The sequence below is a fragment of the Heptranchias perlo genome, chromosome 11 (assembly GCF_035084215.1).
Source record: "Heptranchias perlo isolate sHepPer1 chromosome 11, sHepPer1.hap1, whole genome shotgun sequence".
NCBI lineage: Eukaryota > Metazoa > Chordata > Chondrichthyes > Hexanchiformes > Hexanchidae > Heptranchias > Heptranchias perlo.
In genome coordinates, this window is record NC_090335.1 from 19715849 (window position 1) to 19732278 (window position 16430).

The 16430-nt window shown below is 39.1% G+C and overlaps 1 protein-coding gene across 2 annotated transcripts in view; it reads right to left on the minus strand.

The window, feature by feature from the left end:
- cdkl5 (cyclin dependent kinase like 5) overlaps positions 1 to 16430 on the minus strand; it is a 132587-nt gene that overhangs the window by 22162 nt on the left and 93995 nt on the right. For both annotated transcript variants that reach the window (XM_067992657.1, XM_067992656.1), the window contains exons 10-13: positions 15494 to 15574; positions 14969 to 15117; positions 11237 to 12269; positions 3301 to 3402 (exon numbers count right to left, since the gene is read on the minus strand). In XM_067992657.1, coding sequence (XP_067848758.1) covers positions 3301 to 3402; positions 11237 to 12269; positions 14969 to 15117; positions 15494 to 15574 — 1365 coding nt within the window. The remainder of the gene's footprint in view (positions 1 to 3300; positions 3403 to 11236; positions 12270 to 14968; positions 15118 to 15493; positions 15575 to 16430) is intronic.

A 16430-nucleotide genomic window follows, 5' to 3' on the forward strand; every position in this document is an offset into this window, starting at 1 on the left:
AATTTTCTTTGAGAATGAGACTATTAATTATCAAAGCATTAATTATTAAAGCCAGTGTATAGCATTAACCACGCTTATACTGTATTTGTCTACTATATACTGAGGCCAGAAAGAGGTTGGGAATGGACCTCCCTTCCTGTTCTCACACCACCCAGAGCTCCAAGCCCTGCTGCTCCCATGCTCCCAGACAATGGGACCCTACCTCCCTCAGTCCTAACACATTCAGGGACTCCCTCTCACAGTTCTAGCATATCTCAGTGCTCCAGATCCCAACAACACCTAGTGCAGCCAGTCTGTAGGACCTCTTCCCCCAATGCCAGGACCTCTCTATTGTTGCCAGTCCTTTGAATACCGCCCCCCCCGCCGCCCCCCCAACACACTACTACTAGACTCCGTAATAAACCAAAAGGCCAAACCCAACATTCCAACTCTAGTGTTATAAATCCTAGTTTTCACTTCAGCAATAATAGTTTACCCCAAAATCACTCCCAGTGCGACCAAACAGCTGAGAGCCTAATTTTAGGTTCTGACAGTACTGTGAAATATGGCAGTAGTTCCCCTTCTCCCATAATTGTTGCGAAATGCAAGCGCCTGCTCTACTATGGCAAAACCCCATATAATTACATATTGCTTAGTTGCTTACTATCTTTGCTGTATATGCTGAGCTTGAAAAATGGTTGACATAAAATTTAAATGTATTATGTGAAAGAACATACCAAGGCCACCGATTTATAGTTTTCACGAAAAACAACAAAATTGCAGAATTCGATCCCCAAAACACATGTAATAATCCCAGAATCCTATGTTATAAAAACAAAATTTAAGAATCACCATAGATCAGTGGCCCTGGTGATACCTTGTGCATTACATGGCATTGCCATTAATAAGCATAATCATCCAATTTAACACAAGCACTACAGAAGATAAAATATAAATAAAACACAATCGCACATACAGACCAGAACATTTCCAGTAGCATTGCTCATGGTAAGTTGGATAATATAGGAATATAAGAACAGGAGTAGGCCATTCAGCCTATTGAGCCTGCTCCACCATTCAATTAGATTATGGCTGATCTGTACCTCAACTCAGCTCTATTTCCCTTGATACCCTAACCTAATAAAAATCTAACGATTTTGGTTTTGAAAGCTCCAATTGTCCCAGCATCCACAGTCTTTTGGGCTAGAGAAGTCAAGATTTCCAATACCCTTTGTGTGAAAAAGTTCCTCTATATCTACCCAATTGAATTCTTTAAACATTTTAAACACCTCAATCAGATCACTCCATAATCTTCTATACTTGAGGGAATACAAACAACCTGTCCTCATAATTTAACCCCTTTAGCATTCTGGTGAATCTGCCCTGTACCCCCTCAAGGGCCAATATATCCTTCCAGAGGTGCGGTGCCCAAAACTAAACACAGTTGGGGTCTGACCAAGGCTCTAAACAACTGAAACATAAATTCCTTCCCTTTGTATTCCAGCCCCCATGAGATAAAGGCCAAAATTCTATTAGCCCTTTTAATTGCTTTTTGTACCTGCTACTAGCTTTAAATGTTTTGTGTGCTTGGACTCACAAATTTCTCTCTACGGTTCCTAGTTTCTCACCATTTGGAAAATACTTTGATTTATCTTTCTTAGGTCCAAAGTTGATGACCTCACAATTGCCCACATAGTTTTGTCCACTCACTTAATCTGTCTATGTCCCTTTCAACTTCCTATACTATTAACTGTACCTCCTAACTTAGTGTCATCTGCATACTTGGATATACAACTCTCTATTCCTTCATCCAAGTCATTAATAAATATGGTAAAAAGTTTAGGCTCTAAAACAGATCCCAGAGGAAGTCCACTTGTCACGAATCTGAGTACAAACTCTTTATCCCCACTCTTTGTCTCCTACCTCCCAACCAATTTGCAAACCAAGTCAAAAGGCCACCTCCAATTCCGTGCGCTGTCATCTTTTGTTTGGAACCTAATCAAATGTCTTCTGGAAGTCCATATAGATAACATCCAAAGACATTCCTTTGTCTACTTTATTAGTGACCTCCTCAAAAAATTCAACTAGTTATTGAGACATGACAAAGCCACGTTGGCTCTCTCTGATCAGGTCATATTTGCTCGTGCTCAGTCGCTCAATCCTTAGTGACAGATTCTAGTAGCTTCCCCACAACTCATGTTGAACTGACAGACCTGTAAATTACTTGGCTTCTCTCTCCCACCCTTCTTAAATAATGGAGTGACATTAGCAATTTTCCAGTGTAATGACACAATTCCCAAATAAAGACAGCTTCGAAAGATTATAACTAATGGTTCTGCAATTTCCTCACCTACTTCTTTTAATACCCTGGGGTGGAAACAATCAGGCCCTAGAGATTTATCCATCCAAAGTCCCATTATTTTCTCCATTACCATTTTTTTTTTACTAATAATGAATACAATAAGTTCCTCTCCTTGATTTATTTTTAGTTTTCCATCTATCACTGGTATGTTATCCTCTTCCTCTACTGTGAAAACAGATAGAAAGCATTTGTTTAACAAGTCTGTCATGACCTTATTATCTATACCGTATCACCTGTGTCTGTATAAGTGGAATGTTTGCTGTTATGGGGTATGTGCTGATATTGTATTGTACTAAATACGTCAAAGAAAAAGGTAGATGCAACAGTTTCTCCCCGAATACCTCGGACAGTTTGCAGCACCCTTATAAATCAACAATATTGCTATAAAACAGCATCAATCCAGTCTTCTTCTATGCCTTGGAATTGGGACAAAGTAAGATGGGATAGATATTAAATAAAATAAAGTTATGTCACACAGCTAATCGCATGCAAACATGTTGTGGACTTTAGAGAATGAATATATATGTGTGTGTAGCCAATCTTTTGTGGTACTGCTCTCAAGTCAAATGACAAATTGTTTTAAAAGGCTTGCAGTGTCATATCTGATAATATATATTATTCTGCTCCCAAGGTGGAACTGTGTACTTTTGAGACAACAGTCTAATTCTTAAATAAACAAAGCCTCGGGTCACAGTTTAATTATTATTTGGTGTTTATCTTCTGTGTTTTTTTTAGGACTAATGGATCTGCTATGGCATCGCTCACAGTAAATTGGAGGATAATAAACTTTGATAAGGATAAGAGTATTTTACCATGTAATGCACAATAAATTATTTTGGTGCTGTAAGTGAGAAAGGTGGAAAAAGCATGGTTCAATGAAAATTTGTCAAGCTTCACAGAGAGAACAGAAAGCTTCTGCCAATCTGAGGGTTGAGGAGGTGAAAATTAATAGCTCTAACCTCAATCTGATGTTGGTGGCTGTGAAATGACGCTGCATTGTCCCTGGTAGAATCTTTGATTGGTGGTCTGCTGTGCTTTCCATCAGATAAGGACTGGTCCGTCTGCAAGCATGATACAGAAATTATCTAAATATCAAAAAAGGAATCAAAAATAATGCAGCATATCTTTTGTTGTAGTTTATACAAAGACTGCATACACATATACAAAACTTTGATTTTTGAAAATCTCTTGAAAAAAACATTGAGTCATAAAAATGAAGTCACTTTAGTGGGGTTGAAGAGTCATCGTAACAGTGTGAATAGCAATGAAAACTCATTTGGAAAGTACAGCAGATTGAGATATAACCCGACCCTTCCCAACCCCCTCTTACAAGGACTTTATTACAGCAATCAAGGGGATATTTTTCTATGTTATTCAATTATCCTCTTTTTTAATTTTTATGACCTGTGCTGTTATGTACTGAGTAATGGATTGCAGTGCTGATTTATTAACGTATATACAATCCCAAGTGACTTTGGGTCAGTCAGTCTATACGTGTTAAAGCCACATAGGAAGTAGGAAGAGTTTGCTTTGCAATAATGTAGATTACATAAAATATAAGTGATATATTTTTTTCTTAACTGAAATATATAGTTTTATGAATTTGATGCTCAGTGAGATGTTAAATTTCATCTTGGTCACAATCAATATATTTGCACAATGATAGTAGCCACTCAATGGTGAGAACAGGTTAAATGTGTTAGTCTTCCCTTACACTTCTCCAATATTCTACAACACAAGTCTGCCACTCTCTTTGCGCACCCCCCCCACCCCCAAATCAGCATTATTTCTTCTTGTACTTTCCATCTATACCCCCATCAGCTCTCAGCAAGATTGTCCAAAGCACAGACGGAGGCCATTTGGCCCTGCATGCCTGTGCCAGTTCTTTACTAGAGTAATGCAAAATGAATCACTGGTAGGCTCTCCCGCATAGCCCTGTACCTTCCTCTGCTTCAAATATTTATCCAACTTTCCCTTAAAATATGCAATTGTATTTGCATCAAACATTCCCTATTGCAAAGCTTTCCATGCTCCTGCAACTTTCTGCATAAAAGAATTTCTCCTAACCTCCCTCCTCATTCTCTGACAATTTTAATCTTCGCTGACTCTCCAACTAGTGGAAATAGTTCATTCTATCAATATCCTTCCTAATTAAAAAAATCCATTAAATTTCCTCTTAGCCATCTCTGCTCCTGTGGAAATCCTCCCAATATCTCAAGCCTCTCCTCATAACTATGGTTTCCCATCCATGGCATCATCCTGGTGAATCTATGCTGTACACTCGCCATGACTTTGATGTCCTTTCTATAATGGCATGCCAAAACTACACACAGTACTCTAAAGACGGCCAATCCAATGTTTGTACAAATTTAACATAACTTCTCTAATCTTGTAAAACCTAAAATGCTGTTGGCCTTTTTTACAGTTTTATCTACCTGCATTCACTTTCAGGAAATTATATACTTGAACTCCTAATGCTATTCATCCTGGTGTCAGCTGTGCCTCAGTGGGTATTACTCTCTCCTCTGAATCGGAAGGTTGTGGGTTCAAGTCCCACTCCAGGGACTTCAGCACCAAATCCAGACTGATACTCCAGTGCAGTACTGAGGGAGTGCTGCACTGTCGGAGGTGCTATCTTTCGGATGAGATGTTAAAAGCAAGGCCTGGTCTGCCCTCTCAGGTGGACGTGAAAGATCCCATGGTACTATTTCGAAGAGCAAGGGAATTCTCCCCGGTGTCCTGGCCAATATTTATCCCTCAACCAAAACCGCTAAAACAGATTATCTGGTCATTATCACATTGCTGTTTGTGAGAGCTTGCTGTGTGCAAATTGACTGCCGTGTTTCTTACATTACAACAGTGACTACAATGCAAAAAAGTACTTCACTGGCTGTAAAGCGCTTTGGGACGTCCTGAGGTCATGAAAGGCTTTATATAAATGCAAGCCTTTCTTCCTTTCATACCCTACAGCATCTTTCCATTGTGCATATACTCCCATTTCTTGCTTTTCCTCCCAAAATGTATTACCTTACACTGATAAATTGCTGTGGCCACCTGTCTGCCCATTCTGTTAACCTATCACTGTCTTCCTTGCTGTCTGTCAACAACAGCTCCCCCCCCCCACCACAACTTTACACCATCAGTAAATTTTGATCTTGCGCTCACTATGCAAAGTCCAAATCACCTAGTACCAAGCACTGATCCCTGGGTACACCACATCCAATCCTTCTCCAATCCAAGCAACATCCAGTTATTCTAACTATTTTCTGTCCGTAAGCCAATTTTCTATCTATGCTGCTATATTTCCTCTTATACCATATGCCTGAAATTTTCTAACAAGAATCTTGTGATATACCTTATTGCATGCCTTCTCAAAATCCCTTTACACTACATCTACTGCATTCCCTTTATCTATTCAATTGCTCACTTCCTTGAAAAATTTGTGAAATATGACTTGCCTTTAATAAATCCATGCTGGTTGTTCAAGTCTAACCCATCCATTTCGATATGCTTACTAATTTTATCTTGAATTATGGATTCTAAGAGTTTGCCGAAAACTGATGTTAGAGCAACTGATCTATAGTTATCCAGTTTATCCTTTTTTTCCGTTTTGTGCAAAGGTATTACACTGGCTACTTTCCAGGCTCAATGCATGATTAGCTGATAGAGGCTGCTCAGATTAATTTAAGTTAAATTAACATTCATTTAAATTAAATGGAATAAAGACTTCTATTCAATGTGGTTCCACTTTTCGATTTCAACTGTGCAACTGTGGTGCTAGGCCTGATCCTCCTGCTTTCTAACTCTTCCTGTAGCAATCCCGTAACAATAATATCTATTTTAATAGTTTGGAGAAGACACCTAACTGCATCTACAAAGACAGGTGAAGTCATATCAAATATACAAATGAAGGCAATTATGACTTCACCCAGATCTACAGATAAAGTGCAGTTCTTTGAAATCTCTTTTATAGGCGATTGCAGCAACCTCCAAAAACTTTATATAAATTTACATATAAGACTAATAGTTAAATTAGTTTGCAGATTCCTATCTGAAGTTTAAGAACCTCTCAGTATAACTAGTATAATTTCAAGGCAACAAAGCCGTAACTCCATGAGTTAGCAAGTGTTTTTCAACTTCTGGGATCAAATTTTGCCCAATAAAATTGACGAGTCTCTTTTTTCCAAGAATAAAAGGCTTCTGGTTTCTCATATAAGTTCCACACCTTAACCTTGGTGGAGAGATAATAGGGCTATTTCCTAGCAGTCAGGTTAGGTACAGATGTGGGGAAGGATGTAGGACAAAATATTTACACCTCAATCCGGGTGGTTGTGCGGGCACTGCAATTGGTCGCACTGTGCCTGGTTTAAGAAAGAGTAGGAAATACACAAACAAGGTTCCTTCACCTGACTGCCATTCAATGATTTCCTGCTGGGAAATGCGTGTATATGGATGTCAGGTGAGGACAGGATTGGGCTCAAATGTGATTGCCAATTAAATGATGTGCCAACACTCTCATTATGAAGGATGGTAACTTGGGCAATGTACCGAAGGGCTGCTGGTATCCTTGGAACGATTTTCCAGCTAGTTAATGGTCTCGAGGACGAGTAGAAAGCTGCAAAAAAAAAATTAAGTGGCTATCTAAAAAAAATATTTTATCCTCATTTAAAATATCACTTTTAATGGGCCCAATACAAACCACCTTTTAGGATCTTAATAGCTGAGCAATCATTTTTCTGTGTCCATACACTTATCAATCTCACAATCGGTTAAAAGATCACTGAATTGGACAGGTCTTCACTAAGACTGCAGTACACACAAAATAGGAAAAAAAAATTAAATATTCTCAATGCAAAAATTTCATGAAAATCCTTTCAGGTTTTCAAAATATGTACATTTTTCACATGCAACAATAAAATTAATTTCTGCAAATTCCAAAAGATAGAGTTTGAGACTTGTACAGAAACACAGGCCATCCTGGGTTTAAGGTTAAAAGACTTGCAATGCCCTAAGCATTAGCATGCTGCTTCTCCCACTTGGAGGTATTACATGTTAGGAAGAAAAACAAGGAATGAGAGTATACACTCAGTGAGAAAATGCTGAAGGGTGAGGATGAATAGCAAGGCCTTGTCTTGCAAAAGACCATTATTCAGTGTCTTGCATTAAATGAATACTCCTGTGCCCATAAGAGAAGACCTTGTACCATAAACTAAGGGAAGGTTGCTTAACAGTAACACAAGTTATAGAGGTTGTCTCTGCGTATCTTGGTTGACACACAACCTAGGTTGTGACAACCCTCCATTAAAAAGTTAGATAGCAGTCCTGCATTTTGTAAAATAGCAGTCTGAGCAGCAGGATAGCAGACGATAGATTAACTCCCATCATTGTGATATCAAACCTGCCACAGAATTCAATAAAGTCTTAATTGGCCTGGGTTTTTATTTGGTTTTTCACCTCTCCTAGGAGTTCACATGGTTTTGGGTGGGGGTGGAGAATGATACAGTTATTACAAACGTGTGGGATAGGCTGGATGGACCAGAGGGTCATTTCCTGTCCGTCATTGTTTGTATGTAAAACTGAGCCATAAAAAGTGAAGATTCCAAAGAAAATACTAACAGAAGGGAGCATTTGAGCTTCAAGTCTAGGAAGCCATAACCAAGTTAAAAACTAAAAGGCAGCAGGAGCTCAAAAAGTAATACCAAAAATAATCAAGACTAGCAGAGACATCATAGCAAAAGAGACAACCCCTTTTTCAAATATGGAATGGGTACAGGAAGAGAATACAAAGGAAAAAATGGGGAGATGAAGACGACAACTGAAATGGGGTGACTTTCCATCAGTTCCAGGGAAGGGATCCAACAATGCTATGAACAAGGTTGCAGACATGAGAATGCGTAATCAGGCTAGGTTTAGAAATGGAAAATAATGTAACGATCAAATCTTTGAACTCTAATATGTTAATGCATGATATGAATAAACAGGATGTCAGTTTTATTAACTTGTTAATTTTGAGAAGACTTTTGATAGCCTAGGTAGGTTTACATTATGCCAAATTTTGCACTATTATGGATATCCCCAGAAATGCAAAAACATTAAGGAACTTTGTGATGGAATGGAATGTTGTGAGAAAGTGGAGAATGCAACAGTAGTTTGAAATAAAAACTGGTGTCCAGCAGGATTGTGTCTTGTTACCTCTATTATTTGGGCTAGCAGTAGACCAAATAATGCTAATAAACAAGAGGAGGAGGCAGACTTAGATGGAGGAAGTAAACAGTCACAGACCTAGATTTTGTTGATGATTACAGCACATTACATGTTCCACAATGAACAAAAAAAAGAGAAGAAACAATGCAAAGGAAAAGACAACAAGATTCAGACTAAGTATCTCTCAGAGAACAAAGCTCATCTTTAGTTGGAATAGAGGATACCAAAGCTAACATCAAGTTCAGAGAAGATACTACAAAACATAGGCCACTTCACCTTTCTTCAATGCTAATATTGGAAGACAGTTATATGCTTTGCCAACTCAAGTTGTTCATGCTTTTGAAAGACTGCATACAATTAGTGCTTTTAAAGACTGTATAACATTTGCAAAAATAGTGCATGCCTCAAAACAATGCACAGTGAAGTTGCTTTGTACCACTGAACCTTGCTATGTACCACTAAACTTGGCCAATGACAAAGGCTATAGAGAAGAAATTTGAAGCTTCCAACTAAAAATGAGTGTGCAAGATCCTCAGGATAAAAAGTGATGAGCAAGACAGTCAGAGAAAGAACAAAGCAACTTCTGAAACAAAAATACAACAACTGATTAGGTAACTTGCTCAGAATACAAGACTCCAGAATACGGTACCAAGCACTACATTATTAGCCAAAAGGAAAAAGGGAATCAAAAGTCAATAAACTGGCAAAGCAATGTAGAAAAGGACCTCCCAGAAATTGACCTCAACTGGGAAGAAGCGTAATGCCCAGCCAAAAATGGTAAGTAAAAGAGACCCTAGGCTCTGTGCACCTAGGGCACTATGGAATCCCCTTGTAGGAAGACCAACCACTAATTCATTATTTTTCAAATAAACTGAATAAACTACTTTTCTCTGATTTCAGTGCAGAAATTTAGTATGAATTTTTAAGGATAAAAATTCACATATTAGATACGTTATTTCTTGTGATCTGTATAAGGATTAAAATTTACCAGCAATTTCAGAGGATTACTTTGTGCCTGAACATAGCAATATATGTACAGGCATTTATTTTTACAATGACCATTATATAAAAAAAATTAATATGAATAGGTTGAGATTTGTTTTGAAATGTTAATGAAAGGTTTGAAGTAAAAGGGCAACTCTTTGATTGGCTTACATCCATGCTTAATTGAGATAAATCTCAGCCATAATATTATAAGCACACAAATAAATGTTAGTGAAATGTTATCAGTTCTTCATCTCAGTTTAGACTGTTCTCACTGCCACAGCTGTACATTTCCAGTGTCAGGATAATTGTATTAAAAAAATTAATGGTTATTGTCCCCTAAGACTATCCCCACCAACCTTCCTATGGATCATTTAAGATAAACCAGCAGTTGGTGGTGAACACGGAATGTACTAAAATATATGTTCCGCAAAATAAACCGTAGTGCCCAGTTTCCACAATTTTTAGGGTGTGCGCTTTTTTAAAAAATCACAAAATTATCTAAAAAATTAGTTTAATCAACAGAATTCTTTTTTAAAAAAAACAATTTATTTTATTTGTATTGATTTCTTTCAGGTTAACATTCGATTTCTGCAGTCCGCCTGGAATTGATACTTTCTGCTGTCAAGAAGCCAAGTCCCACAACTCTGCTAATACCGTTTAGCATTTTGTCAAGGGAGGCAAGAGAAACCATCCAAGTTGGACTACCCACTTCAATTTTCTCTTCAGCAGTGAGTCACCACAACTTCTGCTTGGGCTCTCCCCACTCAACACATCTCAGATCAGGCCAGGGATTGAGCAGAGTGGGGTTCGAAGCTGCATTTTCCAATCCCATGGCACTGAACATTAGTGCTCCAATGTTTCACCTCACCGTGGTACCAAGAATTTCTTTTTTTGCACTTTCATTCTGTCACGAAGGGACGCCTGTTGCCAAGCAGCCTCCTCCAGTCTGCAGAAAATAATGTTGTCTGTGCACTTTCCCACAACTGCATTATTTAGCAATTTAAAGTTTTCTCTACTGGAACATACAGCTTTCTCATTGCTCAATAAAACAAGAATTTTGAAACTAGATAAAAAAAATACTATGCTCATACATGTTGAAGACTTGAGCATATCAAACATTAAGGTCCTCAGTAATTTTACCAAGGCACTAGTATTGTACTGATGGACTGGATTTCTGACATTTGATACCCCCAGTGAGCAACATAAATAGCGCAGCTTCCATTCCTAATGGGAAACAAGTATTGCAGCATTTAGTTCAGGAGACAAATTTCACACTGACATTTTCTTCAAGTAATGACTGAAAAAGCCCTAATCCCAGAACTGGTGGAGTTTTCTACTAATGCATATCATTTTCATCAGCTAAGGACTATTCCATTAAATCAGGGACCCATTTTGTAAATTTAAGATGGATGGGGCTGATCCTTTCAATGGTTCACAACAGTTGATTAAGTCCAAGAATTGCAGTTAATAATACCAATTCAGTCGGCACTGAAAATAAAACTGCTTAATGTCACCGATAAAGCTTAGTAATGCTGGTGATAAGAATTTTGTCAGCAAGTGGTAAAACCTGGCTCTTCAATATGGAGAATCAAAATGAGAACATTTGCCAATCTGAATTTTTTCAGTTCTTCTACTTACAATTAAAAAACATCAAAACAACTGCTATTCCGATTCAAAAGCCGCCAGAGCAAAGTTAACACTGACCCCAGGGGTATCTGCACAGTCCTCACGAGAGGAGCCCACAGAACCTCTAGTAAGAGACGTCCGAGCATGTTGCATTTGAGGAGATAACATCTGTAAGCTATTTGTCCTAGTAGGCATTCCCTGTCCCACACCTCCAGAGCTAATTTCAGATGCTTGTTTTCTTGGGATATACATAGAGTGTCTCTGAGAACGTGGTTTGGAGGCATAAGGACTGGGATAATTTAGGTCATAAGGAAAAGACTCATGTGGAGCAGACATTGAATGCGAATGACCCCCCTCATGATTGCTAGCAGGAACCTTTAGCTCTTCTTCATTTGTTGAGTGTCTTGTGGCTGGTCTGCGAGTCTCTAGGCCTTTACTCATAGCAGGCGGATTTTGCGCTGGCCTATTTTCAATAGGTCCAGTTGATGTAGTATTGTTTGAAGCATTGAGTTCCAAGCAGCTTGAAGGGAAATACCTGGATGTCTGATCCTCCCCATGCATTTTCATGTCACTAAGGTTTCCAACTGACCTTGAGTCACTCAATGTTCTGTAAGTTTTGGATGGTGTTAAAACTGCTGGGTTCTTTGACTGCTGAGATATAGAACCTTGTATTGGTTCTATGTAACTGTGACGGTTGGGTTTTTCAATTGGCAGAGTTCCTGTTTTATTTTGTGGCATTTCTACAAATGAGTGTCGATTCTGCTGAGATTTTGCATTAGGTTTTAAGTATTTTGCACCTGGGCCTTCTGCAACCTTTTGGTCTGCCTGGAAATCAGTTTTAGTTTTAGAATGTGCTTCCTTTGAGGTTAGTCGTGGGCTGGGAAGAAGTGGTAAACTAGTGTTGGTTAAATCCTTGTTACCAGAGAGATTCTGTTTAGTCTGTTGATAGTCTGGCAAGGGAATAAGGGTTGGGCTGAGTTGAGCTGAGCTTTCATTAGAAAAGCCATCATGCTGACTGTTGTCATCTCCTCGCTTAAAACTGACACCGAGATTCTGTTGATCTCGGCTATCTGATCGAGATGTCAAAGATGTACTTTTGCTGCCATGATTTCTGCAAAACAAGAAAACAATATGTTTGATAATCAAAGAAATATTATTTTGTGGTAGTGATTATCCTCAGCACTTACCTACTTTACTCCAGTTTTGCACAAATTGCAGAACTATAACTTCCAGCTCATATTGGAGACATGAACTTGAGTACAAAAATCATTTTAAGAAAAAAATATATATGGGGATTCATTCCTATCCCTCAGTCTGGAAGGTAATCTATCACATATTATAAACTGCAATTAAATAAATTAATTACTGTAACATAATTCAAACTTTAAACAACAAAGGCAGTCAACATTCATCAACCTGAAACATTAACACTGTTTCTCTCTCTACAGATGCTGTCTGACCTTCCGAGTGTTTCCAGCATTTTCTGCTTTTTACTTTAGATCTCCAGCATCCGCAGTATTTTGCTTTTGTGTTAAGACATTCAACATCCATTTTATTTAATACTTTTGTAACTATTATGCAAAAGTACCAGCTTTGAAGACAAAAGTGCAGTATCTTCATACAAAGTATCTAAAGACTTTCAGAAATATATTTTTTCCAAAATAGGATTTTGAAAATTAATTTTACCCATGTCATTATTCAATTCAATGCCCAAATAATGTCAATCTTCCATAAGGGCATTTAAAATGGATCTATGGTAGGACAAAATGGTTGGTACAGATTGGTACAAAGCTTGTGCTGCTAAAATTTATGCTGCATTTTATGGCATCACAAAAAAAAACAGATGTGCAATATGACCTACTTACTCTACTTCAGTACAGTAAGGATGATTTTTTTAAAATCCAGATAAATACTATGTGCCTTATACAGTTTTCAGATTACATTCAAAAACAACTTGCATCTATATAGTGCTTTTAACACAGAAAAAAGTATCAAGGCGCTTCACGGAGTCACAATCAGACAAAAATAGATACCAAGACAAAGAAGGACATTAGGAGAAATTACTAAAAGATTGATCAAAGCGCAGAGTTTTAAAGGGGTCTTGGAGGTAAAGGGGTTTAGGGAGGGAATTCCAGAGTACTGGGCCCTGACGGCTAAAGGCATGGCTGCCAATGATGGGGCAGCGAGAGGGAAAGAATGCCAAGGGGCATAGAGGAAGGAATGGAGAGTTCAGGACAGGTTGTAGTCCTGGAAAAGGTTACAAAGATAGGGAGGGGTGAAGCCATGAGAGATTTAAATACGGATGAGATTTTTAAATTGAAGGTGTTGGGGAACTGCGAGCCAACGTAGATCAGCAATGATAGGAGTGATGGGTGAGCAGGACTTGGTGCAAGATAGGATACAGACAGCAGTGTTTTGGATCAACTGAAGTTTACAGAGTGTGGATGATGGGAGTTTGGCCAGCAGAGAATTGGAATATTTAGCTGACAAAGGCACGGACTGAGGTGGGGCAGGTGAATTTACAGAGGTGGAAGTAGGCAGACTTTGTGGTGGAAAGGATATTGGATCGGAATCGGGGTTGAAACGGAAGGCAAGTTCCGAACAGTATGGTTCAAAGTCAGGCAGTGGCTGGGGAGAGAGATGTAATGTGTGGCAAGGGTAAAGGAGTTTGTGGCGTGGGTCAAAGGCAATGGCTTTAATCTTCCCAATGTATTAACTGAAGAAAATTCTGGGTCATCCAAAACTAAATGTCAGACAAGCAGTCTGACGGTACAGAGGCAGTGAAGCAGTCCAAGAGAGGTGGTAGAAAGGTAGAGCTGGGTGTTGTCATTGTACATGTGGAAGCTTTGAATGATGTCTTTGGATGATGTTGCCAAGGGTCAGCATGTAGATGAGGAAGAGGAAGGAGCACGGATAGATCCTTGGGGGTAAGTAAGGACAGAGGAGTCAAGGGTAAGATTTTTTGAGGAGGCGGATGATGACAGCTGTTTTGAAAGGGAGGGTTACATGGAGTTACAGCACAGAAACAGGCCATTCGGCCCAAGCGGTCTATGCTGGCGTTTATGCTCCACACGAGCCTCCTCACACAAGTTAAATCTCCCTGTTCCAGAACACATTACCCATAAAAAAAGACTTGCATCTATATAACTCCCCTCACAACCTCAGCACATTCCAAAGCGCTTCATAACCAATGAAGTGCTTTTGAAGTGTAGTCACTGCTGTAACGCAGGAAACGCAGCAGCTGATTTGCGCACAGCAAACTCCCACAAACACCAACGAGATGAATGACCCGACAATCTGTTTCAGTGATATTGGTTGAGTGACAAATATTGGCCCAGGACAAAGGGGAGAACTCACCAGCTCGTTCTAGAACAGTAAGCAGAATGTGGGTTTCGTGGACAAGCTGAGCTTGGAGAGGGCATTAGGGGAGATAGGAGAAAAAGTAGAGAAGGACGTGGTTCAGGGCTAGGGCAGGGGAGAGCCTTGAGAGAGGTTTTGCAAGGGGAGTAGGGAGGAAGCAGCAGAGGTAGCTGATCGGATGGTCTCAATTTTGTGACACAGAAATCAATGACTTCCTTGCACTTGATGTTAGAGGTGAGGGTGGAGGGGGCTGGGGGGAGGGGTTTGAGGAGACAGTTGGTAGTGGAGAAAAGAAGCTGGGGTTATCTTTGCTCTCCAAGATAACCCTAGAGCCGTAGGCAATTTTGGCAGAGTGAGGCTTAGCAGTGCTTGATGTGGTCCAGCCAGAATTGGTGGTGGGTGGCCAAACAGAGGGACAATGGCATTTCTATACCCATATATTATTTTTACCTGTTTTCTACATGATGAGGTTTTCTTTTAGCTAACCGAGTAGGGGAAGAGCCACTAGACCTGTCCAACAGTCTCTGGGTCTGGAATACAGTGTGGTTTAAGCACTGTTCTGTTAGGTATCTTTCAGATGGATTCAGTTTCAGCAAATTCTTTGAAGAGAAACAAAAGAAAATTAATAATACAAATTTATCCACACAGTGTAATCTACTCAGGCAGTTAATTTTTTTGTTCATGGTGCATACCCAGAGGTATTATTTGATGTGTATTTTTCAATTAAAATTAAACAATACACATCACTTACAAGGGTCCTTCAGAACATATTATCTTAGTAAGTAATTATTAATGCGGAAGCAAACAGAATATGGAAATTAAAAACTGGAAACCAAGGTTCACAGTCCTTAAAACCATTATCCTACAAGATTGGCCAGAATTATATCCACTACAAAATATTTAACCAAATGCCACATCACACAAATCAGTGTAATGCTGATGTTGTTGAGTAGTAACACCATTACAGTTCCATACCTTCATGAGGTCTAGCATAACTCCACTAATAACGCCCAGGTACCTTCTCTCCAGAGTCTGAGGGTGGTTTACAGCAGGAAACTATAAGCAGATAAAGTAGATGGGTTGGTTAATCATATTTGCGCAAGGAATAAATAAAAAATACAGACAAATATGTTTTAAATTGGATCCAAATATCTTAGTTCATTTCATTTTTTTTGTTAGAAACTAGGAAACGCCCCAAAATACATTATGCAATCATTGAAGACCTATCATGTAATAGCTACCATGGCTGTCAATTAATCACAGTTAACTTCTGCAATTAACGCATTACTACTTTTGGTGATTAATTTTTTAACATGCATTAATTGCGGAACTTACACAGAGAGTAAATTATGGAATAACAGAAATTTTCAGCACAGAAGGAGACCATTAGGCCCATCGTGTCTGTGCCAGCTGAAGAACAGCCATCCGACCTAATCCCACTTTCCAGCACTTGGTCAGTCACCTTGTAGGTTAGGGCACTTCAAGTGCATATCCAAATACTTTTTAAATGTGATGAGGGTTTCTGCCTCCACCACCCTTTCAGGCGGTGAGTTCCAGACCTCCACCACCCTCTGGGTGAAAACATTTCTCTTCAGCTCCCCTCTAATCCTTCTACCAATTACTTTAAATCTATGCCCCCTGGTTATTGACATCTCTGCTAAGGGAAATAGATCCTTCCTATCCACTCTATCTATGTCCGTCATAATTTTATACACCTCAATTAAATCACCCCTCAGCCTCCTCTGTTCCAAAGAAAACAACCCCAGCCTATCCAACCTATCCTCATAGCTAAAATTCTCCAGTCCTGGCAACATCGTTGTAAACCCTCTCTAGTGCAATCACATCTTTCCTGTAATGTGGTGACCAGAAATGTATGCAGTACTCAAGCTGTGGCCTAATTGGTGTTTTATAC